General features: G+C 44.9%; 3 protein-coding genes across 7 annotated transcripts in view; 1 reads left to right on the top strand and 2 right to left on the bottom strand.

Moving 5' to 3' along the window:
* CILP (cartilage intermediate layer protein) overlaps positions 1 to 3051 on the bottom strand; it is a 25473-nt gene extending 22422 nt beyond the window's left edge. Inside the window, exon 1 of the mRNA XM_089539236.1 lies at positions 3016 to 3051. The gene's annotated coding sequence lies outside the window, so the exon portion shown is untranslated. The remainder of the gene's footprint in view (positions 1 to 3015) is intronic.
* INTS14 (integrator complex subunit 14) lies at positions 1929 to 9468 on the top strand. 5 transcript variants are annotated; one of them, XM_089539238.1, is made up of 13 exons: positions 1929 to 2037; positions 2583 to 2668; positions 4944 to 5208; positions 5539 to 5646; positions 5835 to 5990; positions 6193 to 6311; positions 6469 to 6611; positions 6901 to 6993; positions 7088 to 7232; positions 7628 to 7761; positions 8076 to 8194; positions 8555 to 8620; positions 9103 to 9468. In XM_089539238.1, exons 3-13 carry the CDS (start codon positions 4987 to 4989, stop codon positions 9352 to 9354), a joined length of 1557 nt encoding a protein of 518 aa, XP_089395364.1. In that variant the 5' UTR covers positions 1929 to 2037; positions 2583 to 2668; positions 4944 to 4986; the 3' UTR covers positions 9355 to 9468. The 5 variants fall into 5 exon arrangements, with proteins under 5 accessions (XP_089395364.1, XP_089395366.1, XP_089395367.1 ...); XM_089539240.1 differs by lacking the exon at positions 2583 to 2668; XM_089539241.1 differs by lacking the exons at positions 1929 to 2037; positions 2583 to 2668 and adding an exon at positions 2676 to 2866 and having other exon boundaries at positions 7091 to 7232.
* Positions 9469 to 10401: 933 nt separating this feature from the next.
* HACD3 (3-hydroxyacyl-CoA dehydratase 3) lies at positions 10402 to 21495 on the bottom strand. Its single transcript, XM_089539243.1, has 11 exons — positions 20964 to 21495; positions 20124 to 20166; positions 18783 to 18856; positions 16663 to 16827; positions 15484 to 15535; positions 14821 to 14931; positions 14122 to 14249; positions 13281 to 13393; positions 12965 to 13071; positions 12677 to 12808; positions 10402 to 12315 (listed from the first exon to the last, which is right to left on the bottom strand). Exons 1-11 carry the CDS (start codon positions 21054 to 21056, stop codon positions 12239 to 12241), a joined length of 1095 nt encoding a protein of 364 aa, XP_089395369.1. The 5' UTR covers positions 21057 to 21495; the 3' UTR covers positions 10402 to 12238.
* Between the last annotated feature and the right edge of the window lie 393 nt (positions 21496 to 21888).

Here is a 21888-nt window from a genome sequence, read left to right on the forward strand (position 1 = left end):
TTTCCCTCCTTCCTCCATTGAGGACAATGCTGCTGGAAAGACTTACAGCTGGACGGAGGAAGAGGAAAGAAAGGGCCCTTGGCTTTGCCAAGCCAGGGATGTCTCTGTGCTGGGCACTTCCATGTCTGTGTCTGTCTCAATCTGCTCAAAGGCATGGGACTGAGAGAGGGAGCACCGCCCCACCATCCTTCTACCTTTCCCCCCACTTGCTGATCTTGCTTCCCTTTCACTTCCAAAGTGCTTCTATCTTTTCCCCTTCCTTCCCTTTCCTTTCCACCAAAACCAGAATCTTTGCTTCTCTCTGGACATTATCACAAGAGCAAAATTTGAAGTTAGCCCGGGGTCAGTCAAAGACAATGTGAAGGCAATGCAGAAGCAATCATGGACTTTCAATCAAGAGCCAACCTAAACGCAATCGGGGGTCATGCCAGGGTTAGGGAAATTCAAGGGAAAAGCCCTGGAATGAGCCCTGATTGGGTTTAAGATGGCTCCTGATTGAAACCCCACGATTGCCCCTGCATTGCTTTCACATTGACCCTGAGATGACTTCACATTTTGCTTGAGTGATAAGGACCTGAGCCCCAGTGCTTTGTAAAAGCAAACCCGGCCTCACTGCAAAGGCAAGAGAGGGAAGGCAAGCTGATGGCCGCTGGATGTGAGGGGAGTGTGGGCTATGCATCCAGTGGGAACAGAGGCTGTCATGGCGTCCTCCTGACAGGGACCCAGTTCCAGGCCCTGGCAGCCACTAGACCCCATCTTGGAGGCCAAGGACTGGGGGAACGACCCCTATTCGCTTCCAGGGCAAAGCTAAGGGGGGGGGGCTTGTGTGTGACTGTGGGAGGAAAACTAGGAGGTAAGCAGCAAGAGTAGGGGGCATAGAAAGGAGCTGGGGTTGAACTTTGCACACTGTCCAGGTCTCTGGGTCTCCGGAGAAGACATAAACAAATGGGGAAAAAATACTAACAGTCTAAGTCTATTGTCTATAGATCTTCTAAGAAGTCCTAAAAGCCTTTGGTCATCTTGGCATCCATGGCCGCGATCCGGGGGCTTCGTCTTAAGGGCATGCTTCCCTGTTGTTCTGTTGTAGTGGCCTTCCCTCTCTTGCCTCGTCCGAGTGCAGAAGGGTTCATTATCGCTGGGGCACTCTGTGGTTTTGGTGGGCAAGGTGATCGAGAGGGCAGTCACCTTCCAGCTCCAAGCTGTCTTGGATGAAGCCGATGATTTAGACCCATTTCAAACCGGATTCAGGACGGGATCCAGAGTTGAGACTGCCCTGGTTGCCTTAGTCGATGATCTCCGTCTGGGCATCAACAGGGGAAATGTGAGCACCCTTCTGGTGCTCTTGGACATCTCAGCGGCATTCGATACCATCGACCACGGTATCCTTCTGGAGCGCCTGAGGGAGCTAGGCATTGGGGGCACTGCGCTTCAATGGCTCCGTTCCTACCTCTCAGGCAGATTCCAGATGGTGAGGCTGGAGGAAAAGAGAGCTGACATCTGGCGTCCCTCAGGGCGCCATTCTCTCCCCCATGCTCTTTAACATTGACATAAAGCTGCTGGGAGAGATCGTCCGGAGACATGGGCGCGGTGTCAACAGTACTGTACACTGATGACTGCATGTCTATGTGCTGTGGGTGCAATCGGTCGAGGCCTCTGCTTCTCGCGCTCTGATTGGACGCCAGAGCTCGAGAGGCGGGAGTAGTAGGAGACAGACAGAGAGCGCGCCACTGCCCCACTTTCACCGCAGCCCTTTTTCCCGCCCACACGCCTCCTCCGATTGGCCGACTCAAGCTTGATTGACAATAGGGGGCGGAGTCAGAGAGGTGTGTGGAGTTTTTTCCCACTCTTCCTCCTCCCAGCCTCCAGCGATCTCGCGAGAAGAGGCGGGACGAGAGCGAGAGGGGGCGGGGCCTCCACAGTGGCGGCGGCGCGCGCTCATTCACTCCTTTGCACTCTCTCTGAGAACGGGGCGGGCGGGCCCCTTAGAACGGGAGGAGAATAAAAACACCTTTATGTTTCCAGGACCCGCCCTCGCAGGTAAGAAGGTGGGGCGGGCGGGGAAAGGGGAAAAATGGGGGGCTTCTATTTTTTGGGGGGTACCCCTATTCTTTAACCCTAAAATGGTGGGAAAGAGTTAAATGGAGGCTGTGTGTGCAGATATATGTTTATCTGGGGGGGGGGGGGGGGCTGACCTTTATTTGTTCTGCATAGGGGGGTGTTTCCCCTCAGTACTGGGGAAGGTCAACAAATCTGAGGGAGGGGTGTCTCTTGTGCCCCCCCTAAATATCCCAGCCTTAAAGGGATCGAGGAGGGGGTCACTTTGACACCTCTTTAGGCCCTGTTGGGATTTGTAGTTTCACCAAAGCCCCCTGACCCTTAAAAAGACTACAAATCCCAGGATTCCACAGTTAAAGTGGGGTCAAGTTGCATTATTTCCACACACAGATCCCACAGCAATGCCTTGCTGAGATATAGGTTTTATATATGTTGTATACGTTTTATCCTTGGCAAGGTTTGTTCGGAGGATGGTCGGCATTGCCGAGGCTGAGAGAGTGTGGCTGTTCTCTTCCTTTCCCCCCCAGGGTGGCCTGCCTCGCAAGAAGGTGGTTGTGAGGATGGAGTGACAGTAGACAACCGTATCCACTGCTTGGAGCTCTTTGGAGGAAAGGTGGGATCGAAATCCAACTCATACTCTTAACTCAAACGTGTGACCCACATCTTGGAGTGGTTTGAGTGTTGGACAGTGACTCCGGAGACCAGGGTTCAAATCTCCACTCACTCCGTTGGGTGAATCACAGTCTCTCAGAGGAAGGAAGGCAAGGGTGGCAAGCCCCCTCTGCCCAAATCTTGCCAAGGAAACCCTATGGTAGGTTTGCCTTTGGGTTGCTGTAAGTTGGAAGTGACTTGGAGGCAACAAAATGTGGATTCATACATCTGTGTACACAACAGAGTGCAACAATAACAACATGTAGTTTTATACAGCCATGTTTCTCCATAGCTCTTTCTTCTTCTTACCAGTTTGGTTGCTAACAGGGGTTGCCTTGATGAGCCAGTTCTGGAGGCAGTTCTCTGCAGAAAGTCAACTTGGGTGAATAATAATAATAATAATAATAATGATTCCTAATACAAGGGCGCCCTCTTGTGGAGACGCAGGGCACTGCAGCCTCTAGATGGATCCAGAGAGGCCCACTGGGCAGCAAAACCTATATATATATATATGTAATTATAATGTATATCTGTGTATATATATATCTATATGTATATGTATATATATGGAGAGTGTGTATATATATAATTTATGTGTGTGTGTATGTCTCTCTCTCTATATATATATATGACTATAGTATGTATGTATGTATATATATATATATATATATATAAAACCATATGTGTACTATTATGTATGTGTGTGTATATGTGTGTGTGTGTATATATATAATTATGCACACACACACACACATATATATAATTATATATGTGTGTGTTTATATATAATTATATATATATATATATGTATTTATAGCTTTGTCCTACATTTTATTTTACATTTGTCCCAGTTTGGAGGTTGACAGTTATGGCAACCCTATCTGTGGATGCCCCAGGGTTTCATAGGCTGGACCTGCAGCACTTAAACCGGTGTCAAAGCGTATTATTCCTACAGTGTGGATGCCCCAATGCCCTGCCTTTACAGAGCCAGAGAGCCTTTCAGGCGCGCATGCGCAGTAGTAAGCGCTTGCTTGGCAGGGGCCTCTTCCTCGCCCGGAACCAAAGGCTGGCGGCGGCGGGGAAGGCTTCCAGGGTGGGGCCCCAAAATGGCGGATGCCCTCCAACCCGGAAGTGAAACCCATCCTTGGCCACAGAGAGGCGTCTGTCTCCAGAAATGGAGGCTTGGCGTTGGAGTATCTGGTTTGTAATCGCCCCAAAGAGAATGAAAGGGAAGCTGAGGAGTTTGAGACCAGTTTGAGGCCGCTTCAGCTTCAGGGAATGCTGGGAACTGTAGTTTTTGGTGAGAGAACATTGAGCCATCTCTGTGTCACAACAAACTACAGTTCCCAGCATTCCCTAGCACTGAGCCCAGGGCAGTTGAAGCAGTCTCAAACTGTTAATAATAATAATATTAATATCAATAATAACAGTCTCAAACTGTTTAATAACAATAATAATAAACTGGGTTATTTCTGCATTGTGTTTTGGACCTTGGTTATATTTCTGTTTCCTGGTTAAAACAGGTGATGATGGTGGCTCTGCTGGTAGTTTCTTTCCACTTTTAACAACTGCCTAATGATTTAATTGCATTTTATTGTGGGTGGGAGGGTAAGGGATATAATAATAATAATAATAATAATAACTATAATAATAATCAACTTTTATTGACATCCCACCTACTCCAATTAGGAACGAGGCAGTTTACAATAAAATGACAAAATGTAAGGAAACTTGCGGTTATTGTATTTTATGGATGTTTAATGTAAGCCTCTTCAGACGTTTGGAGAAGCAGGATACGAATAAACTGCCCCAAACTTAGGTTTTTAGAGTTAATGTTGTGCATTGCCCTTCATGAATTGCTTAAATAAATGAATATTACATTATATGTTCCATGTATGTAAGCCACCTCAATCCACTGGGAGAGGCGGGGTACAAATAAACATCCTATTATTATTAATGTTTATCTTCTGTATATTTTAACTACATGGGAGTTTGTAAATCTCCATCCTTGGGGACAAAGTGGGGTATTAATGAGGAGGAAGAGGATGGGGATGATAGTGGCAGCAGTAGCAGTAGTGTTTCTATTAGCAACTATATTATTATTATTATGATTTATGATTTATACTCTGCCTTCCTCCCAGTTCAGAGGCTCAAGGCAGCTATGAAGGAGAGGCATGGGTTTACGTATATGGCTACGTTTTCCTACCTGATATTCATTCCCTTTTCCTCCTCTGCAGTCTTTCCCTCTTCTCCGCCTGACAGAACGAGGAAGAAGCCGCCATGCCGACCGTGGTGGTGATGGACGTCTCCCTCTCCATGACGCGGCCAGTCTCCGTCGAGGGCTCCGAGGAGTATCAGCGGAAACACCTCGCAGCCCACGGCCTGACCATGCTCTTTGAACACATGGCTACCAACTACAAACTAGAATTTACCGCTTTGATCGTGTTTTCCTCACTCTGGGAACTGATGGTTCCCTTCACAAGAGACTACAACACTCTCCAGGTACAAGATCTAAAAACAGAGATATGCGTTAATTGTTTTTTTTAATATAGTGTGTATTTTGGCTTAGAGTTTGAAGGATCTGGCAACCATGATCTTGAATACTCATGGAGGGGTGACTTCCATTATTTCCAATTTGGTGTGCCCCTGTGGTGCCCGCCCACACTAATCGCATGTGCCCCATTCAAGCCTATGGGGCTTGGCTATGCACGAGCCTCTGTTTTCGCGGGGGGGGTCCCAAACGGATCCCCCATGAAAACGGAGGGCCAACTGTAGTCTGAGTGCAGACAGCTTGCCTGACCCAGGCTAACGGTGTGTGATCTATGTTCACAGGAAGCCTTGAGTAATATGGACGACTATGACAAAACATGCCTGGAGTCAGCTCTGCTTGGGGTGTGCAACACTGTGCAACAGGAATGGGGAGCTGCCATTCCTTGCCAGGTAAGGTTTCTGGGTTCATGTCTTGGAAAGTTCTGTGGTGTTCTGCCACTGATAACTTCTGTAGACATGCTAAAATAAAAACCAGTTATTCTTAAAGGTGCTGCTATGTTTTTCCATACCTTCCTCATACCTTCCTCTTCTTTACTTTGTGGAGATAATCTCTGCCTCTCTTGTTCCTTCTTCCTTAGGTTGTCCTAGTCACTGATGGGAGCTTAGGCATTGGCAGGGGCTCCCTCCGCCACTCTTTGGCTACTCTCAGCCAGCGAAATGAAAGCAACCGTTTCCCATTGCCTTTTCCATTCCCATCAAAGCTGTATGTCATGTGCATGGCCAATCTAGAGGAGGTGAGTCCATTCCGGTGGGCTTGTTCTGCAAGAAGAAGTAGAGGGTTGACACTGTATTAGCATTTGGCTCGTGTTCAAACTGTTGGCTGGGATAGACAGGCTTCAGGTTTACAGGAATCATTTCAGCAGCCTAATTTTAGGTGATAATGTGCATGTTTTAGTATGTTCTGCATTATGAAGAGGTGCTTCTTTCTACTTACAGCTCCAGAGCACAGATTCCTTAGACTGTCTTGAACGTCTTATAGACTTAAACAATGGGGAAGGACAGATTTTTACTATCGATGGACCTCTTTGCTTGAAGAATGTACAGTCCATGTTTGGGTGAGTAAACCTCTAATAAGCATCACTCTATGATTAGACTGTCCCCCCCCCCCCCCCCCGTTTAAGAATAATCCAAATTACTCCCTGATGCAGTTCTTCAAAGGAGTTCACCTGAATTCATTAACTGTCTTGTCCTAATGATACATTTATGTTTCAGGAAGCTAATAGATGTAGCCTATACACCCTTCCATGCTGTTCTGAAATGCGGCCGCTTGTCTTCAGATGTGCAAGCCTTTCCAAGGCCAGAGCCCTTTGTGGTAGATGAGGAAATTGATCCAATTCCTAAAACAATTAATACAGGTAAACACTTACTTCTTCTTTACTGCGTTCTGCACTAATACCAGTTTGTCTTGCCCTCTATGCTTTCATTCTTTGACTTTAAATCTCTCCATCTAAGAGTCTTCCTTCTGTCAGAGTGAGAAAGGAGAAACCTTTCCATTCTGTTTTGATCCAACTCCTTTACTTGCTGGAGCCCCAAAACATCTGGAAGGCACCAAGTTGCCTACTCTAATATTTTCAACTGGGTGTTCAAAGAGTGATTTCTTCCTACTTTTTTTAAAAAAAATCTTACTGTTGGCTTTCTTTCTAGATCTGGAAATAGTTGGCTTCATTGACATAGCTGATATCTCCAGCCCCCCGGTCCTGTCTCGGCATTTGGTATTGCCCATTGCTCTCAACAAAGGTGAGCCTTTCTGATGTCCTCATGCCCAGAAGCTATCACTCTCAAAATGAAGAGGGAGCATACCCTGATAGCCTTCACTTCTCCTTCCTCCTAGAAGGTGATGAAGTGGGCCCAGGGATTGCGGATGATGTCGAAGATGAGAATTCAGCTAACCAGATAGCGGGCAAGATCCCCAACTTCTGTGTGTTGCTGCATGGGAGTCTGAAAGTGGAAGGCATGGTGGCCATTGTTCAGTTAGGGTATGGAGGGTGACATGGAGGGTGGAGGACGCACAGAGATGGCACTGAATGGAATTGTATTTTGGGCCAGAGATTTATAACAAGTTTGTTGAATATGAATAATAACCTCTGGGGTTAGAAATATTTGTCCATGGGGGTGTCCTCTAGACCCTCTGCCAGGAGGAAGATTCATTTCAGTTTAGGAGGCATACCTAGCAGAGGACCAATTTTAGAACTAAAAGATTTCAGTCAGAGGCTTGGAGAAGTAAGAACAAAGAGGTTGCTCTGTTTATTCTAAGACAGAGAAGCCCAGCCTTTTCCCTTGAAGAAAGGCCAGCCCTGGATGGGAAAGGATAATCTCTTCTTAGCAAAAATGTCTGTTCTTGCTATGGATGTTCTTTGCTCTCTCTTTTCAGGCCTGAATGGTATGGGATGCTTTATTCTCAAGCAGACAGCAAGAAGAAGTCAAATCTGATGATGTCTCTCTTTGAGCCAGGACCAGAGCCTCTCCCGTGGCTGGGGAAGATGGCCCAACTTGGCCCCATCTCAGGTAATGGCCGCTACCGTGTGAATGGATCCATTCAGATTTCCCCATCATTTCAGATATGAGTCAGCTATGAGGCTCAATTGTTAGAGGCTAATGACTAAAAGGTTTCCGTTCTTAGTTTAACAACTTCATTCCTTCCTTTCTAGACACAGTATGATTGGTGTGTTGGATTTATGTAAAACAAATGAACGTGACACTTTTGTTTGGATATTCTTGGTGTGGAACTTTTTCTTAAAAATAATCTTTTAAAAAGGTGTAGTGTGTGTGAGAGAAAACATGAAAACTCTCATGTATATCTACGATCTGTTTGCTTTTAGATGCTAAGGAGAACCCATATGGTGACGATGACAACAAGAGTCCCTTTCCCTTGCAACCCAAGAATAAACGCAGCTACGCACAGAATGTAACTGTGTGGATTAAACCAAATGGCCTCCAGGTCAGTAGATTGTTTAAAGACTTTGGCAGGATCTACCTTTTCTTGCAAATAAAGTTGGGGCTGTGTGAGATTCTCACATTGAACGTTGTCACAGCTCTACTGGTGTAAAATACGGTAGTTTGTCGCATTGGGGTTGCAGCATTTACATTAGTTTCCTGTTGTCTTCTGGCACCATTCCAAGTTTTGCATGGAAATGAAGTTGTTAGGCAAGTGTGTGTCCCTTATTAAAAGTGCTGCTGTGGTTGAAAGGATTTCTTTTTGATAGTGGGATATACCAAGGCTTTGGGCCTTATTGGATTTCCTAAGTGGGGAAAGAAACTTCAGATTCCCCCCCCCCATTTTTTTCTACTCTCTCAACAGACAGATGTACAGAAGATACTTAGAAATGCAAGAAAGCTTCCTGAAAAGACACAGACCTTTTACAAGGTAAGGAACACTGTTTCTTACACTTTGAAGCAGGCAGTATGGCACTAAGGGCTGGTCTATAGATCCTTTCTCAAAGGAAGCACAGTTCCAGCATGTGTATGCTTTGTTAAGAGTAAACTTCCAGACATACCCATTTATCTATTTAGAATATTTATACTCTGCTCTTCAGCCACATAGGCTGCCAGAGGGCTTCTAAACTGTTAATACACACAGGCAATCACTCTTCTGGAAGACCTAGAGATTCCTAGAGAAGTCTTTACTCTAGGAATCTCTATATCAGCCTGTTTGACTCTATGATCCACTTCTGCAAGAAATTGACCATAGGATCACTCTGGAGGTCCTAGAGATGCCCAAAATTTCACCTGCTTGGCTCTTCCCCACTGGTGCTGTACAGTATGTTTTTATGGCTTCTTTCTTCCATTTTCACATTAATGCTTGACTAGAGGATGTTCCTCTTCTTTGTCCTCTCTTGTCTTTTCTAGGAACTGAATCGCTTACGAAAGGCGGCCTTAGCCTTTGGATTTTTGGATCTCCTGAAAGGTGTGGCAGACATCCTCGAGAGGGAATGCACTCTTCTTCCCGACACCGCACACCCCGATGCCGCCTTCCAGCTGACGCATGCAGCTCAGCAGCTCAAAATGGCAAGCACTGGCAACTCAGAATATGCGACATATGACCACAACATCACACCGCTACAGACTGACTTCTCTGGCAGTGGGACCGAGCGGATGTGAGGCCCTTCAGTTGCCAAGCCCTCCCTCTAAAGACTTGACTTGTCCATCCCCATCCCCATGCTTGCTCAATGAGATTGGACTGGACTTTCTCATTAAATTTTACTACAGTTTGTATTTCACTTTCCTTATTGGCCCAATGATCTAAGAGAAAGTATTCACAGCACATTAAAATCTAAACCTGGCAGCAGTGCAGGTTACATCCATCACATGATTCCAGAGATTTGGGAAAGGATTGCCAAAAAGGTAGAAAAATTGAGCCAATGTACCTGTAAAGAAGAGTTTTCAGAAAAGAAATAATGTTGTAGCCAATGGCCATGATTGTGATACCGGTTCCTGGCTCATGGGGAGGAAACCCTGCTGTTCTCCTCTGCGAATCACACAAGTGAGTTATTCTGCGCCTGTGCAGTAAAGCTCAGAAACTTCTGGAATCATTAGGCAAAACTACAGTTATAGGTAAGCAACCTGTCCTTTCCTCATCTCATAGAGTTTCATAAGCACTATCTTAGGCTCCAGTTTAGGATCCTAGTTCTCCGTCTTTAAATAGCTGGCAAATTTTGAACTTCTTGTTGATGCATTCTCTAGTCTTTCTCCACTGGCTGCTTTAAGTTGACTTGGACTAATTGCAACCCTAGTTTTGCCCAAAAAATTGCCCCCCAAATTAGCCCATAAACAAAAAAGGGACTTCTGGATCCCTCAAGTTACGGGTCTCAAGGGCCACATGAACTACCCTCTGCCCATCCTGTAGACTTATATCCAGTTCCTCAGCACCACTCTAATACGCAAATATTTAACTGCATTATACTGGATATGTAATATTTTACTACTACTATATATACAATGAGTAGCATTCAGTATTACAGTTATTGATTCATAGTCACTCCCCTCTGTTCTGCATCATTCCTTGTTTTTTTGGCCTGCTGGCCATAACCAAATATGCTTATGCAAAGTGTCTAATTCGTTCAATAGTTCACCTTGGTAGAATAGCCTCCATGAGCAGAAAGGAATTGTTTTCTGTTCACTCCATATTTAGAAATAGAAAGCAACCCATTTGAAGAGAGGTTTTAAAACCTTTATATTAGAAATCCACATTCTGTTTGCCTTTGAAAAGACCAGCAAATCCAGATTCACAACAAAAGTGCCCGCACCCTAGACAGTGTTTTGACAGACAGAATAGCAACATAAAGGCTAGGAGCTGTTTTGCTACTATTAAAAGTGTTCTCTCCAAGTATAGCAACCCAAACATACTGTTTTTACCCACCTGGAGTAAATGGAAAACTGCAATATCACTCCAAACCAGCTTGTAATGAATGATAAGACAAATAAATTATTTTTCTCCCATTCCCAGGAACAATGTTGGGGTGGGGAAATCTGCTTTGGATTTTAGCCTCAATGTAAATGGAGCCACCTAAGGTGCTGTGGCTATTTTGTGGACTGAGTTCAGCACCTTCAATAGTTTCTTTAGACTGTAGTTCAGACTACAATCCAGAGCAGATATCCCATCAATATGGAGACCGTGAGCGTTCCCAGAACCTTTGGAAGCCCAACAAGCCCTAGAAAGAAAGAGGCCGACCCAAAAGGACCTCTTATGCAAGAAGCAGAGGAGTGAATATTTTTGGGTGGACGGGGGAATGACAAAGGTCAAGCCCAAGTTCATGAGATAACAATCATAGTTGGAAGGGACCACAAAGGTCATCCAATCCAACCCCATCTCACTCCTCATGGGAGACTTTTGCTCCAATGCTGTCTTCTGCAGAGATACGGTAGTTCCCAAAACCAACTGGGCAAATGCATGGAGGGGTTTACAAGAATCTTATTGGGACACACCATTCGTAAAAACAGGACAGATAAAAGAGAAGATCTAGCTTTTTTTCACTGCAGGGATAAAGAATGGAGGACAGAACTGAACAAATCGCCTGCCAATTGCTTATCCTTGGGGACGGGATCATGCAACTCCATCCATCCTAAGTGTTTTTGTAGCCTCTGGAGTTGCAATAAGAAGCTGGATCTTCTCTTTCTGCTGGAAAACAAGGTGCAACCAGCTCTTGTTTTAACAAGGGAGGATAGTTTTGGAGAAATTCAGGTTTCATGGATTGGAATAAAGTTAGAAGGGGGGGTATATGGAAATGGCCCAAGAACCTCTAAAGTTGATCACCCCAACTTACGGCAACAAGGATTTTTGCCTGCAACCAACACTGGAAGATTTAAATTGGGTGCGAATCATGCAGTCTTGCAGATGGAGCTGGACTGCGACTCCAGCCAGCAAAGTGAGGAATGCTGGGAGCTGAAGTCTGACAAACATCTAGAGGACTGCTAGATTCCCACCTTGGCTTAAAACTTACTTTCAGTCCCAGCTTTAGAAAAGCCACTGAATCAATGGTATCTTAGTATGTTGGTTCCCTAGATCCAATGGGTCTACTCCAGTTAGGGCTGATGAAAGCATTCAGGCTTAAGTCTCCTCCTTGGGCTATTTCAAAACTTTATATTGAAATAAAAAATTAAAATACAGTATCTTTCCGCCTGGGAAACTTACACACGCTGCTATAACCAGACAAACGCCATTCAATTTTCCTCCCAAAGGTTTGCGCTCATTAAGAGCTTTGCTTATTTCCCAGTATAATAAGAAACAAGGTTTTAATTTTTTGTCTCCACTGCTGTTTAGTTTCATCTTGATCAAAGAAAAACCAGATCTAGCTTGGGAAGAAAGGGAGAGGATGACCATTACCTGGAAACTCTTGTGTGTGTGTGTATTAGGGAAGACACATGTCGGTATAACCATACAAAATTAGTTTTCAGATTAACAGGGCAAGTAAAATCATTAGGAATGAAAGAGCCCTAAACCGGGTTCCAAGGTAGATTAGAACATGAAATTATTCCAGAGCTGGGCTTAGTGCATTTTCCTCTTCTTTGCTCCAAGATGCCTCTTCCGTTGTTTGTAGAGGTGACGGAAATTCACAAACGGCCCTGAAGAAAAGCAAGGAAGGAGAAAGAAAAAGTCTGAATTTCCAAGATCTGGAACCATCGCAAAAGGTGGAGTCTTGTAGCCTAAATGCCTCACCTGTTTACCTGATAGCAATCAATAGATCTATTGCGGTCACTGACCATATTCCAAAATTCATATGCATCCATACAGTACATACATACCATTTGTGAAATACATACACCTACAAACATTAGTAGAATATAAATGTAGAGGTACATATAGGTCATATAGAATATAAAATATAAACATGCAATATAAATGCACGCAGTCCACCTCCGTCCCAATGTTCCTTGGGAACAAAAATATTTTTTCAAAAGAGTAAAGGTAGTACTCTAAACTCACCGAGGAATAACAACACAAGGTAGAGTTGAAGGAAGACTGAAAAGGGGATGGTGATGCTCAATGGGTAGGGCAAGGAGAAGCTGAATCTCCCTGTGCTGTTGAAGACAGGAATGGCTTGGATCACAGACACGGCTGAGAAAAGAAGGAAAAGAGGCCACGAGTCAAAGCCAAACAGCTGCAGTATCTGTGCAGCATCATTCGCCACCCCATCATTTCCAGGAACAAAAAGATACACATGCAGAGAACACTATAGAGCATGGGCAACAGGGAGCATCATCAGTAGCATACCTTCAGCTAAGATCCCTAGTGGGTAGAGTGGTATCCAGATGCTATATCGAATCCAGGTCAGGATCTTCCATTCTATATCGATACAGGACAGCATGTAGAACGGATACCTAGAACAAAAGCCATGCAAGGTGGTCAATTCTCTTTCAAGAAGATTGCCAAAATGATGAAATGGAAGGAGAGGACTGAACAACACTAGGGAGCTTTCCTGGGCTTAGCTGTTATCTGGAACTACTGTAGCCCTAATGCCTCAATAACATGATGCTGATAGTGACATCAAATGAAATGCTCTGAAATGGGAGAGAAACAGGCAAAGTACCTGAATATCTCAATCATGCTCCAAATGTAGAAGACAAAAAACACAACGGCTTTGCTCTGCATTTCTTCCACGCTTCCAAGGACAAGGAACAAAATAAAGTTCCTTCCACTGACCTGTTAAAGGTGGGGATAAAAAGAGAAAGAGAGAGTTCAAGAATTGTGTGTAATAGGGAAAAGACCTACAAATTGCAAACTCTGCATCTAACGGTCAAACTAAAGTACAGGTTTGGTATTTCCCCCTGACTCATCCAGCAGTGCTGCCGCAATGGGAGAAAGTCATATTGGTCATAGCATATATTTAAGAGGTTTAAATTTTTTTTGTATGGTATTTATTTATTTCAGTAATTCCTAAACTCTGGTCCTCCTGGTGTTTTGGACTCCAGCTCCCAGAAGCTCCCAGTCATCTTGATCAACAGTCTGGAATTACTGAGAAGCAATGTCTGTGGTTTAGTGGTTTGAATGTTGGACTAGGACTCTGGAGACCAAGGATCGATCTCCCCGGTTTGGCCATGAAAGCCATTTGGGCAAGTCACACTCTCTCAGCCTCAGGGAAGGCAATGGCAAACCTCCTTTGCACAAATCTTGCCAAGAAAACCCCAAGATAGGTTCGCCTTAGGGTCACCATACAACAGAAACTGCCTGAAGCCACACAACAGAGTTTTAAGGTGCTATTCACATTAATGAACCTCATCCTGAGAAATAGGTTAGGCACCCTAGAATACCTCCTTTGCAGTTAAAACTAAAGCTCAGAGCAGACTAACTCCCCTGCAAAACATCAGAGTCCCCAGATATTATGAATTAGTTGCCAACTGGCTTTTCTTGATGCCTTGAAGAAACGTTACCTGGAAAAGGACGGGCGCCAGAGGAGCTCGGATGAGACCGATTAAGGTGTTTACGATCTCCATGAGGGACAGCATCTGGCAGAAGTACATCACGTCTGCAGTCGTGTGAAATGTGTCAAAGAAGGAATCTGGAAGAGCAGACAGCGCTCAGTTTAAGCATCTCTTTTGACCGCAGAGGAAGAAAAAGAAGGGTTAGCTCATACTAGGACCCCCATCATCCCCCTTCAAACATATACTTGGTCATCTACTGAAGCTGAAAGATGGGAAATTCAGGGGAGATAAAAAGAGGCAGACATTCTTCACAATGTCATAGTTAAATTGTGGAACTCATTGCCACAAGATGTAAAAATGGTTACTCACTTGGGTCAGTTTTACATTCATGGAGGGATAGGGCCATCAATGGCTACTAGAATGGATGGACAGATTTCACCTCTGATATCAAAGACATAGTGCCTTTGCACATTGCAGCCTCAGAAGGCAAAGGCAAACCCTTTCTGTGCAAATCCTGCCCCAAAAAGCCCTGTGATAGGTCTGCCTTAGGGTTGCCATAAGTCACAAATGACTTGAAGGCACACAACAACAACAAGAAGTTTGGACCGTGACTCATTCCAAATTTTTAATCCAATTTTTCAGCATGCCAGGAGCTGAGCACGATCTCAAAGGAACAAGAGCAGAAAGGAACGCAGGAGACCCACTTACCTTTTCCCAGCATGAAGAGCCGAACCGTCATGTTGACGAAGATCCAGGAGAAGCCCAGGAACTGCACAAGGTTGTACATGAACAGGTATCCTCGCTTCAAGTGTCGGAAAGCTACAAGCCGTTGCAGGAAAAGGTGAGGAGAAGGAAACAAGGGCTGGGACATGAGATCTCTCCCCTAAAAAATGGGTCATGTTAACTTAAAGGCAGGTTTTCCAATGGCTTTAAGCCAGTATCTTTAACACAAGGAAACATGCAACCCACTGAGCAACAGGTCAGGACTGGCTCTGTGTCAAGTTCCAGGTTTGGTTCTAGGACCCACAATGGATACCAACATCCATGGATGCTCAAGCCCCACAATAGTGCAATAAAATGGTAACATCGAGGTTTGCTTTGGAGATTTTTAAGAAACATTTTCAAGCCATGCATGGTTGAATCCGTGGATAAATAGGGCTGACTGTAATGCACTGAGACTTAGACAGATCTAGCTCATGGCACAGGGAAAATAACTGTCTAATCTGATATGCTCATGTATAAGTCTAGAAAGTTTAGTCAAAAAATTGACCCCCAAAACATGGGTCAATGTGAATACTGTACTTTAACCCTTAGATAAAATGGAAAATTAAGATTTGCTATTTGGAGTAGCTGAAAAGGACAACCACTTACGGTCTTTGGGGATCCTGTTTTCGATGTTGATTTTATTAATTCTCTCTTCCTCCTAAAAATTAGGGAGAAAGGTTTCTGAGGGCATTACAGCCATTTGGAGTAGGTTCAGGTCACAGTACTGCATCACTGCAAAAACCAGCTCACATTTGATGCAAGTTAAACTCTCCAACACATTGCCTTGTAACCATGTGCGGCATAGTTCAGATACTTCCCTCCATCCATTTCAATCCTTTCTTTCCTCCAATCTGTCTGTGACCATTTATTTTCTTTTTTTAAAAATCCTTATATGAATTATGTTCTGTTTGCTGCCATGTAATCCTGGCACAATGTCACCTACTTGAAACCAAATCTGTCCCTTTTAACCAACAATGCTTAGCGTTTGGCTAGCACCTTCGAGGCATTCAATATCTTCCCAACACAAGCGCAAAGACAATAATTCTTACTGGTAAGGCAAATATTGATATTCTGGGTGTAGAGATGGCCAAGGCTTCAAGGCCTCTGAAAAGCCACTTTGTGAGTTCACTATTGATGGGAGATCTGAACTAGAGACTAATAATAGTAATAATATTTATTTATATCCTGCTCCTCTGAACGATCGAAGCGGCTTACATGAAAACAAATCAATAAAATACAATATCATAACATTATAACCCAGCCCCTCCTTAACCTCCCATCAGTAATAGTAAAATACAGTTAAATTATCAATTGTTAAAACAACCATTAATAATTAAATAATTAAATAATTAGCAATTATTAACACCCTGTAGATCAGTATTTCCCAAACCTTGGTCCTCTGGGTGTTTTAGACTTCAGCTCCCAGAGTTCCTGACAGTTGGCCAAGCTGGCTGGGGCTTCTGGGAGTTGAAGTCCAAAACAGCTGGAAGACCCAAGTTTGGGAATCACTGCTGCAGATTATAGTCAGCCTCTGGAAACCACAAGCCCAGTACAATATGTGCAAGAAAGATAACTCAGCCGCACCATTTGAACAACAGTCCACAGCATGAGTAGTGTTACTTTCCTGGTACTCATGAGTGGGAGACTTTTTTATAATGGTGCATTCCACTTGCACACTGACAAATACAGAAAGCCAGCGGCACTCGCCAGTGAGCTCTTTTGCTCCACCAGCTTTCAAATGGATCTGGGCCAATACCGACGAACCCACGGACATGGGCATTTTACCTTGGCCTTCAGCTCCATCTCAGCGTCCGATTCATCCAACCATCGGTCAAAATCAGGAGCGAGAAACAGTGGGCGCTTCTCCTGCTTGGTCAGCCGTTCCCACCAGTGGCTCTCCGCTTTCTTCACGGTGATGTTCAGCTGCCGGTGCGTCACTTTGTAGGCTGGCTGAAAGAATGCAATGCCAGTAGTGTTTTGGTTATGAGCCGTTCAGTCGTGAGCAATGGGAATCATGAAGCCTTCCAGATCTTGTTGGGTTCCAAGATAATTTTTTAAGAATAGTTTTTACTGGAGGAATCTAAGCTAATGCTGAAGAAGTCTGGGAGTTGCAATTCAGTCAATGCATGACTCTCACCTGGATACAGAGTCATACTTTGAACAAAAATTAAATTAACCGTCAGTAAGGAGCAGGATTAAACATGCTTCAGCATTGTTGTTCTTGTGTGTCTTCATGTCACTTCCGACTTACAGTGACTTATGGGTTTTCTTGGGCTGAGAAAGTATGTCTTGCCCAAGGTCACCCAATGGGTTTCCATGGCTGAACAGAGACTCGAACTCTGATCTCCAGAGTCGTAGTCCAACACTCAAACCATTACACTCACTCTTCTTTAGCATTAGAGAAATATGTTTTCACCATTATACCTACAAAAAAAATGTGGGTGCTGACAGCGTACAACTATAAAGCAAATATTAAAAGGCAACTTACAATGGAAGTAGGGCACCAGTTGCACAGCCAGAGGTATAGGAGCCATGGCTGACTGACAGTAATCAGGACGTACTACAAATCTCTACAAATCTTGGCCCTATGACCTGATAGTAAAGCAATGGACTTTGCCTGATAAGCCAAGGTTAGGCTGTCAAACTGCCAGTCAAACAGATGTGACGAAGCTCTGAAAGTGAAGGGAGAGACTGCCTTCTTCCAGTTTGCAAAATGGAGCCAAATCAAAAAGCAAGGGTTGCATCACTGCCACAGGTTGTGTTGAAATTTTGCCCATTCATTGTATATTGCTGTATTAATCTGCGGCACAAAGTTGGACATCTGCGGTGGGTCCAGGAGTCATCTTTGTTCCCATAGGATCCTCTGAGAACCACGCAAGACTGCTCAAAATATTTACCAGAACCCCCCCAAACTTTGTAGTGATCAAGAGGTTTTTGGGGAGGAAAGAAACATTTTTTATGTTAAAACAGTACAAGGGGAACCTGCAACCCGTTCCAAAGATCTCCCGCTTCTGGAGACTTTGAGGTTATCCATTTTTTTCTTTTTGTCTAGGAAAAGAATTGGGAAAGGAGGGAAGCTAGGCATCTGGAGGGGCCAAGGAATGTAAGAACAGTGGTTCCACGCAACTCCAAAACATTGGCTCTTGTAATTTCTTGTGTGCCATCAAGTCATTCCCGACTTATGGCAATCCTAAGGCAACCCTATCATGGGGTTTTCTTGGCAAGATTTGTTCAGAGGAGCTTTGCCATTGCCTTCCCCTGAGGCTGAGAGAGTAGGACTTGCTCAAGGCTACCCAGTGGGTTTTATGGCTGACCCAGGACTCAAACCCTGGTCTCTAGAGTCTTGGTCCAATACTCAAAACCACTATCTGTGATTACATTATTGCAAAAACCGGGTACCACATACAGCATGAAGGAAAGGAAAGTCCCTCGTTCCCTAACTGGCATGCCCACACCTTCCACCTTGGCATGAGAGATGCTACCTTGCCCAGCGAGAATTTCTAGTGAGGTTGCAATAACGGTTGAGCAATCCAACGCAAGTGCTTTCAACTACTAACCTGCTAGGCCACGTCGTAATTGCTTCTCCCAGCCAAATTGGGTGGCTAGGTGGCTAGATGCAAAGGTCCTTGGCCTCTATAGCACTTTAAAGAGTATGCCAGCTCTGAGGTTTGGTTCCATTTGGATGCTCAAGCCCCATTAAATACAATGGTACATTAAAATGGTCCAGGAACATATCTACTTTTTAAACTGGGGCATACCTATATATGACCGCACACCTTAATGTCAATCCAAATGCCACACACACCACAGTTATAAGCAAATCGTTAACTGATTTGCCCCCAGTTTCCCCAAAAGCAAGCGTAAGATTTTTTTAACGGACTCAAATAGGAAACAGAAAACCTTACCTGTGGTTTCACTGGTTCTAGGAACTCTATTTGAAATTCATAGATGTTGTCCCCCTTGGCGCCATGGCCGTGGGCTAGGAAAACAGAAATGCGTGTTTGGTTTTTATAGAATTCTATACAGTGATAACAGAATCAAAACAATAGAATCATAGAATTGGAAGAGAACCCCCAAAGGCCACCCAGTCCAACCCCATTCTGCCATTTGGGAAGACACCAAGCCCTCCATGCCATAGATGGCCATCCAGCCTCTGTTTAAAAACCTCCAAAGAGGGAGACTTCATCACCCTCCAAGGCAGCATCTTCCACTGTAAACAGCTCTTACTGCCAGGAAGTTCTTCCTAATATTGAGGTGGAATCTCTTTTCTTGTAGTTTGCATCCACTGCTCTGTGTCTTATTCTCTGGCGCATCAGAAAACAAGTTTGCTCCCTCCTCAATATGACATCCCTTCAAATATTTAAACAGGGCTATCATGCCATCTCTTAACCTTCCTTTGTATATTATTGTCACATGCCTTCAAGTCATGAAGGGTTACAGGGTTTTCTTGGCAAAACTGGTTCAGAGGGGGTTTGCCTTGGCTCCCATGCAAACTCACACATAGGATAAGGAATACAATTGCAACTCATTCTATTGGTGAAAAATTCCCATAAGCCAAAATGATGTGCCTCTATCTCAAGGTGTAGTAGCTTGAGCCATAACATGGAGCCATGGCAGTTAAAGTGGTGTCAGACTGCATTATTTCTGTAGTGCAGATGCAGGCTAGATCAGGAAGCAATAATCTAATCCATCAGTATTACTCTACGACAGTTGCCACTAGGATTATTATGCTTAGTGCTTTGCAGAACCCCAGTTTGTAATCCTTTGGGGAACGTAATGATTTTAATTGTAATCCTAAATGATTCTCCCCGCAAAGCGTTCACCAAAAATTCAGTCAGAAAATCTTGGATTACTTTCTCAACATATCACATATTATTTACATTCATATATGCGTATCATACTTTATTATTCTCTGTTTCATTTCCGATTGCCTCTGTGTCAATTTCTGGGGCTGTTGCCACACTGCAGAATCAATCCAGTTTGAAACTGCTTTATCTGTCATAGCTCCATCCTCTGGGATCCTAGGATTTGTAGTTCTCTGACAGTGAAGGTTAAACAGCTCACCAAACTACGAATCCTAGAATTACATAGCATTGAGAGATGGTAGTTAAAACGGTGTCAAACTGCATTATTCCTACAGTGTAGATGCACCCAAACTCTGCATCAGGTACTGATCCACTTCAGTCCAGTGCGGTTCCCTTCCCCAAAGCAATTGTGTCCTACAAGCAGATTGAAAATGGGCCTACCTTTGAAATGGAGCACATTGTCCGTAATGGTGATGTCGGGATTCTGCGAGGAAAAGAGAGTTTTGTGAGGAGCAGGTAAGATTTCATTGCTTTGTGGCCAACAGAGAAGCCCAGGAAAGCTCCTGCTGCCAACTTCTTTTTTCCAGTGAGCCTCAAAGGTGCTGCAAGATCTCTCTACATATATTTGGACATTACATTACATTACATAAATGCACCCGAGGAAGTAGACTTCAGTCTATGAAAGGCTCCTGCTGCCAACTTCTTTCTTCCAGTGAATGTCAAAGGTGTCACAAGATCTCTCTACATATATCTGGACATTACACAAATGCGCCTGAGGAAGTAGATTTTAGTCTAGGAAAGCTCCTGCTGCCAACTTCTTTCTTTCAGTGAGTCTCATCAAGATCTCTCTACATCCATGTGGACACTGAGAGTTCCTGCATGGCCCTTGTGGTCTCTTCCAACTCTATGATTCTAGGATTGCATTACATTACATACATGCATCTCAGGAAAGCTCCTGCCGCCAACTTCTTTCTTTCATTTAGTCTCAGAGGTGCTGCAAGATCTCTCTACATACTGATCCTACAGACTAATGCAGCTATATCTTTGAATCCCACCCCCCTGATCTGCATTATAGATCAAATGCCAGCCAATCCCTCTCCCAGCCTGGCCAGGGCTGCTGGGACTTGCAGTCCAAGGCGTGCTGCTCGCTTGCACTTGCTTGCACCAGAGGGCTACGCATCAGGGGAGGACAAATGCTGCATCGGCAAGCCTTGCAAGCCAAGGAGGAGGCACAGGGGGAGGCAGGGGTCCTCCAAGCCTCCCGGACCCCCAAGGGCTCACCTGGACATCGCTGAGCTCCACTCGCAGGTAGAGCTCCTGGTGCCTCTGCGCCCAATGCACCTGCGGAGTCAGGCTCTTGGAGCTGGGCTGCATCCTTGCTGCTCAGGGATAAGGAAGGGAAGCAGGGCGGACGGAGAGGAAGACAGGCAGCACCTCTCCTCCTTTTCCTGCCCTCTTCCCTCCGCGCCTGCGTCACCTTCCCAGACACCTCCCTCCTTGGCACAGCCAGTGGGAAGAGTGGAGGTGCAAACTACAACTCCCAGCATCCCCCTGTGTTGGGGAGGGGATGCTGGGGGTTGTAGTTTTATGTCACCCACCTATCCAGGCCAAAAGATGCTTTTTCCCCAGGTGCAGACTAGGGAAGGAGGGGGGAAATGCAGGGCCACAAACTGACCAACAGAGATTATTACAAGGATTGCAGCTCTTTGGTTTGGCAGACAGGGGTTTGGGGGCATTTGGGTGGATTTGGCAGAGGCTGGCTGGGAGCAGAGCCCTGGAGCAGTGGCTTGGAAGGGAAAGGGGCCTTTTGTAAACGCAAATGCCTCCTTCTGGGTCTTTCCTGCTTCAAATGGAGGCAGGGGAGTCCTCCTAGAGAAAAGGCCTCCTGGGACTTTGGAAATGTCTCCTGGTCTAAAGGTTCTGGGAAAAGGAGGCTGTCTGGTCACCTTGGACCAGATAAATGCCAGGCCCAAGGCCCTGCAAAATGGAGGACCTTCTAGCCAAAATGCAGGACAGGCGCCAATAAAAGCTCCAAAGACTGTTCTCAGTCTAAAGGCCTGCTTCTTGGCAATCCTCCTGGAGGCCATTCCTCCTGGACAAGTGCTTCCTCCTGGGCTTTTGGAAAGGCCTCCTGGCCAGAAGGCTAGAGGGAATATGGAGGACAGTCCTGGAACAGCAGGATATAGAAACACTTTTCAGTCCCAAT

This window comes from Sceloporus occidentalis, unplaced genomic scaffold, assembly GCF_023333645.1.
Source record: "Sceloporus occidentalis isolate IW3139 unplaced genomic scaffold, rSceOcc1.0.p SCAF_9, whole genome shotgun sequence".
Lineage (NCBI taxonomy): Eukaryota > Metazoa > Chordata > Lepidosauria > Squamata > Phrynosomatidae > Sceloporus > Sceloporus occidentalis.